The sequence below is a fragment of the Grammomys surdaster genome, unplaced genomic scaffold (assembly GCF_004785775.1).
Source record: "Grammomys surdaster isolate TR1022 unplaced genomic scaffold, NIH_TR_1.0 191, whole genome shotgun sequence".
Lineage (NCBI taxonomy): Eukaryota > Metazoa > Chordata > Mammalia > Rodentia > Muridae > Grammomys > Grammomys surdaster.
This window is the reverse complement of record NW_021604636.1, coordinates 4674249-4680664: the sequence shown is the minus strand read 5'-3', so window position 1 is coordinate 4680664 and position 6416 is coordinate 4674249. Positions and strand designations below refer to the sequence as shown.

Sequence of the window (6416 nt, the reverse complement as noted above, 5' to 3'; positions counted from 1 at the left end):
GGGCCCAGGTTCCTGTTGAAACCTCATGTGGGTTTTCTTCCATGTGACCTGAAGTTTACTAAACCCACCTCTGCCTGTCTTTCGTATACTTGTCCCTGTTAAAAAAAGAATGTATAGAGGAAGAACTATATCTTTTGGTATTTTGGGATTTTGCTCCCTTCCTGACTGCTGTGTATAACTCAAACCTTGCATCGTTTTTTATTATCAGAGGAAATGAATGTAAGTAACTCTAAACATGTCAATACAGAAGGATGTCTATTTTCCAAAGTGACTAACTTGTCTTTTTCCCCTCTGACCTTCCGTAAGTTGAGGATCATCTGAGTGTACTCACGAACGCTTTCATTCCTTGGTTTCTTATTTGCTTGGAAGGCATTTTCATACTGAAGCACTGAATCAGTAAAAGCGGTCAATAGGAGTCTCCATGCAAGAGAAACTGGAGTTCCCTAACATGCACATGATTTGAAAAATAAAATTCAAAAACAAGGTGCCTTGAGATGCTGGCAGTTTTAACATTTGGAACCAAAAAGCTCTTATGTATATTTACATCCTAACTGCTCAATGTTACCTTACAAGCTTCAATTTAGGAAAAATATACAGTACTTTTGCATATAATGGTACCTTGTGAGCCCCTGAGTCAAGTAGAGAGGATTTCAATACAAAAAGGAAAACAGCCATTAAAAGCACTTACATTGGATGTGGAGGAAATAGTACAAAAGGATTACTTTCCTGGAAGACCAGGATCAGAAACATGCCTATGGAGACCCAAGATCCCTACAGTGCTTAGGGAGGAATCTGGCAGAGAGGGATGCCGGATGGGATGAAGGTAGGTTTTTCTTTGCCGAGGGTCAAGCTCTGAGGACACATCACTGTCTTGTTTTAAAAGTGAAGTCAGGTTGTCTTCTGAAGCTGTGTTCAGGCGTCTTCTGCTTGAGAGCGATTCTTTGGATTTGAGTTTGGATTTTTCAAGGTCAAGAAATTCAGGACACTGGTAGGAAGATAAGAAAAGGAACGTTTACATTTCACTCCAATGGTGAACTAAAAATTGAAAGATGTGTTCACATAACCCAGATGGGCATTCTCTCCACCGTAATTGTATTCGAGTAAAGGATAGTAGCTATCTCTCTCCTAAAATGGTTAAGACATTAGGGGTCTGTTATCTCTGATAAAGAACTTGAATTTCACTCTAAAGCCAGATTTAAATGTTCAATTTTGTTTTTTTTTTTCTAAGTATTCAACTTTGAGTTGTATAGGTTTTAATTAAAAAGAAGACTGGATTAAGAAATATTTTGTCTAAGAGGAAAAGAGACAAAGGAAAGAAAAATCACCATTCCCATCAGAAATTACAGTATAAACCAACTTCAAACAAAGAATAAAAACATAGTCGCATATATTTCCCATCCATTCAATACCAGTCAGGGATAAGTTAATTTTATATTTTGAAAAGATTGCCATTATTTTTCTTCTGACATGCTAACTTCTGTCATCATGTTGTTTCACCTTCTAGAATATTTTATATTTAATTTCCACACAGATCTGGCTACAAGATTGTCTATAGATACTTTTTATCTTACTTTTTCTTATTAATCACTCCACTTTTTTATATCTCAAATGATATCCTACTTTCCAGTTACCTCTACACAAATCCCCCATCCCACATCTGCCCTCTCCCCCCTCCTTTGCCTCTGTGAGGGTGCTCTGCCGCCCACCCTCTCCCATCCCACCGCTCTGGCATCCCCCTGTGCTGGGGTATCAAACCTCCACAGGACCACGGGCCTCCCCTCCTATTGATGTCAGATAAGGCCATCTTCTGTTACATATGTATCAGAAGCCATGGATCCTTCCCTGTACACTCCTTGTTTGGTGGTCTAGTCCCTGGGAGCACTGGATGGTTCGGCCTGACGACATTCTTTTTCCTATGGGCTTGCAATCCCCCTTAACTCCTCTAGTCCTTCAGCAAAACTCCCCAACCAGGATCCCCGTTCTCAGTCTGATGGATGGCTCCAAGCATCCACATCTGCATTGGTCAGTTGCTGGCAGGACCTCCCATGGAACAGCCACAATAGTTTCCTGCCAGCAAGTGCCTCTTGGCAACAGCGACAATGTTGGGGTTTGGTGTCTTAGGTTTGATTGTCCACCATGCTTAAATAACTGAAAGGGACCCTACTAGAAGGCTCAGAATCAGGATAAAGTGTTCTTCTCATGCCTCATCTTACTGTGTATATTGTCGTTCAAGTGATAACAACATGAAGAGTGGGGCAACTCTTCATGTGTAGAGGTAACTAGGCTGACTGCTCTAGTCCAGTTCACTAGCATCTCTCTTCTCCAGGACCCATCCTGCTTGTTGGTATTATAGCAAGTTACAGGTTTTTCTCTCTACTTGTGTTGTTGATTTTGTTCTTAAATTAATAAAGAACCATCCCTTACCATTAAAATCCCTACAGTATACCAGTTTATATAGGTTGATTCTTGAGTAATAATCTTTCCTTTTAAATAAATGTTAATGTTTAGGGGTAGGGAAAGGAAGTGTCTCACAAACACAAGGACCCGAGTTTTATCACTAGCAGTCAAATGAAACACTGGGTGTTAAGCATCTGTAATGCCAGCACTGGGGAAGTAGGGACAAGAGGATCCCTGGGGATTTATGGACAGCCAGGCTAGCCAAGCTAGCCAAGTCAGTGATGTAGTCCAATGAGAGAGCTGAAAAATAATAATGTGCCTGTCTCATAAAACAGGACAGAGAACTATATAGAAAGAAATCCGATGCTTGTCCTCTGGCCTCTGTAGGCATATACCTTTCCCATTTGTATCCCCTTGACCTCCTTTTGTTGTCTGATTACTCCTATAGAACTTTGAGTACTATACTGAATAAACAGGGAGAGAATGGGCAGCCTTGTCTCTGATTTTAGTGGGTTTACTTCAAGTTTCTCTCCATTGAATTTGACGTTGGCTGTTGGCTTGCTGTATATTGCTCTTATTTTGTTTAGGTATGTACTTTGAATTCCTGAAAGCCTCGAGCGCCACAACTAAATGCGGCCAGGGGTCAAGCACACTACAGCGAGACCCATGAGACGCCAGCGTGGCAGTTAGCTCCTGGTTCATTCATGCCACCCCCACAATGCTCTGCTGAGCCCAGACCATTCATGCTATTCCTGTGATACCAAGTAGAAAAGATACTCTTAAAGCTTAAAGATTATCCAATAGGCTTATATATTTGGAAATGCTCAATTATCAAGTGTGGGACTGTATAAAGGTACCTTGGTTCATGGTTGTGCATGGGCCTGGAACCTCGAGACTCTAAGTGAGAAATGGCAGGCGTTCGGCCACGTCCCCAGAACCCAGGGTCCTGAGAAGCAGTCTAGTCTCCATAGATCCACATTGTTCAATCATGTAGGCCATTACAGCCCCTCCCAAAGTGCACAGGTAGAGGGCATGACCTTAGGCCTCAGGCCCTAGGGATTTACATATTAATGAAGGCCAGAGGGTGGAACAAATTGAACATTCCTCCCCAGACTCTCCCCCTTTCTCCCTCCCTATTTAACTCAGGACTGCCCTGAGTTTCAGGGGGGTACATCCAAATCCATCCACCATTCGCCATCAAAATAAACCTTTCTGGAGCCAAGAACTCCCTCGTGTCATTGGGGGTCTGCATCGCCAATGCCTCCATTCTCTGGAACCTTAGACTTCCTCCTGTACGTGGGACTCACTGTGTGGAACACCTCCAGGATCCACCACTGCCGCTGCCTATTTTTCCCACAAACAAGATGCCCACATAATTAAAATAGTTATCCAATATGTAACCTTTAACATAAGTTGCTACCCAGGACTGCTATTGACCCTTTTGTCCTCCTCCATGGTTGCTGGTTCTGTCTCTTCCTCCTCCCCTTCCTCTTTCCTTCTCCCAGCTCCACTTCCTCTTCTACTACCCAATTACCAAGCTCCACTGCAAATACAATGTAGCAGATAGATATCCTGCTACATCTGTCTGGAAAATTGTCTTTTTCATCTAAATTTTCCAGTTTTGTTGAGTATAGGCTTTTGTAGTAGAATCTGATGATTTTTTAAAAAGCAATTTTCCTTGGTTTCTGTTGTTTTATCTCCTTTTAATTTCTGATTTCGTTAATCTGGATACTGACTCTGCATTTAATTAATTTGGCTAGGGGCTTATCTATCTTGTTGATTTTCTCAAAGAACCAGCGCTTAGTTTTATTGATTCTTTGTATAGTTCTCTTTGTTTCTAATTGGCTGCTTTGAGCTCTGAGTTTGATTATTTTCTGCTGTCTTTTGGGTGTGTTTGCTTCTTTTTGTTCTAGAGCTTTCAGGTGTGCTGTTAAGTTGCTAGTGTAGGATCTCTCCAATTTCTTTATGAAGGCACTTAGTGGTATGAATTTTCCTCTTTGTACTGCTTTCATTGTGTCCCATAAGTTTGAGTATGCTGTGTCTTCATTTTTGTTAAATTCTAGAAAGTCTTTAGTTCCTTTCTTCCCTGTCCAAATTAACTCAGAATTGTTCCTGTCTAAAGGAACCACAGGGACAAAAATGGAGCAGAGACTCCCAGACACAGCCCTACCTTGGGATCCATCCCATCCATAGACACTAAACCCTGATACTATTGCTGATGACAAGAAGCACTTGCAGACAGGAGCCTGGTATGGATGTCCTTTGAGAGGCTCTGCCAGCACCTGACTAAGAGAGGTACAGTTACTCACAGTCAACCATTGGACTGAGCTTGGGGACTCTAATGGAGGAGTTAAAGAAAAAACTAAAGGAAGTAAAGGGGATTGCACTCCCATAGGGAGAATAGTATCAATTAATTGGACCCCTAAAAGATCCCAGGAACTAAATCACCAACCAAAGAGTGCCGATGGGTTGCTCAATTCCCCCTCCCCTCCCCTGCTACATATGTAGCAGAGGATTGCCTTTTTCTGGCATCAATGGGAGGGGAGGCCCTTGGTCCTGTGGAGCCTTGTTGCCCTAGTGAAGAGAGATGCTAGAGAGGTGAGGCAGGAACGGGTGGGTGGGTATGGGAGCACCCTCTTAGAGGCAAAGGGAATGGGGAAGGGAGAGGGGTTCTTAGAGGGGAAACCAAGAAGTGGGATAACATTTGAAATGTAAATAAAATAATTTTAAAAAGTCTGTTGTTTGCAACTATAAGGGTGTATAATGCAAAATGCAAGCCCAATTTATCCTTGAGCATAAACAGGTGGGAATAGAAATCCATGTTTTTCACAAGTGGTTCTTACTCAGGTGATCCCTGGACATAAGCTCGAAGAGTCAAGGTCAGTTTTGCAATGTCTACACTCACTTGTGAGGAGGGACTAAAACTCCGGTCTGTCTTAATGGATGCTCTGGGATGACTGGTTCTCAGCAGACGGAGGATGGGCCTCTGGTACTCTGCTCCTGCAGTCACCATGCTGTAGGCTGGAGGGACTACTGTGGTTTGTTTCTGTAGGAGCTGTAAGATGGCCTGGATGTCCGTTGTCATTTGGGATTCAAGTCTGCAAGATACAGAAAAGGGAGAGATAGTTTTAAATAGTCCTGACCTGCAAAAACATCTGAGACAGTATCAGCAGTACCAACAAGCAGAGCTACACGGGGCTGCTCTAAACAGGAGAGAGGGAGGTCAGAGACTCTCCTACTTGACCCTTTTTGTAGAACCAATTACTCTGATATAGGCCATCGATTTCTTATGCCTGTACTAACAGAAAAAGAGAGTTCATATGATAAGTTTTATCTTTACAAAACTTTATTGATTTTAACATATAAAGCAATTTAGAATATTATGATCAGTAATTGTTTGATTTTGATTAGGTGTTCTCTCAAGTCTGTGAACTCCTTTTTCCCCTCCTTCAAAGACAAATTTAGTAACCTATTTCTTTGTGATTACAACATCTCAGGAAAGCATCTTACACAATATTGTATTCTCACTATGTGCTGGCTAGTCTCCTATCATCTTTACACACAAGCTAGATCTAATGTGAAAGAAAGGAATTACAAATGAGACGACACTCCCATAAGACTAGCTATAGGACATTTTCTTAATTAGTGATCAATGTGGGAAGGCCCAGTCCATTGTGGGTGGTGCCATCTCTGGGTTGGTGTTCCTGGGCTCTATGAGTAAGCAAATGGAGCAAGCCATGGGGAGCAAACCAATAAGCAGCAACCCTCCATGGCTTCTGCATCAGCTCCTGCCTCCAGGTTTCTGCACTGTTTGAGTTTCTGTCCCGACTTCCTTTGATGACTACTGTGATATGGAATTTTAGGTCTAATAAACTCTTTCCTCCTCAGGTGGCCTTGGTCATATTCATATTCATATTCATATTCATATTCATATTCATATTCTCTCTCTCTCCTCTCTCTCTCTTTCTCTCTCTCTCTCTCTCTCTCTCTCTCTCTCTCTCTCTCTCTCTCTCTCTCTC

General features: G+C 42.2%; 1 protein-coding gene across 2 annotated transcripts in view; it reads right to left on the bottom strand.

Annotated features, from left to right (window-relative positions):
- Window positions 1-304: 304 nt before the first annotated feature.
- Window positions 305-6416, bottom strand: part of Kcnh7 (potassium voltage-gated channel subfamily H member 7) — a 443919-nt gene continuing 437807 nt past the window's right edge. The window contains exons 15-16 of one of the 2 annotated variants that reach the window (XM_028769229.1): window positions 5303-5495; window positions 305-985 (exon numbers count right to left, since the gene is read on the bottom strand). In XM_028769229.1, coding sequence (XP_028625062.1) covers window positions 719-985; window positions 5303-5495 — 460 coding nt within the window. In that variant the 3' untranslated portion in view covers window positions 305-718. The remainder of the gene's footprint in view (window positions 986-5302; window positions 5496-6416) is intronic. The other variant, XM_028769230.1, reaches the window with a different exon arrangement.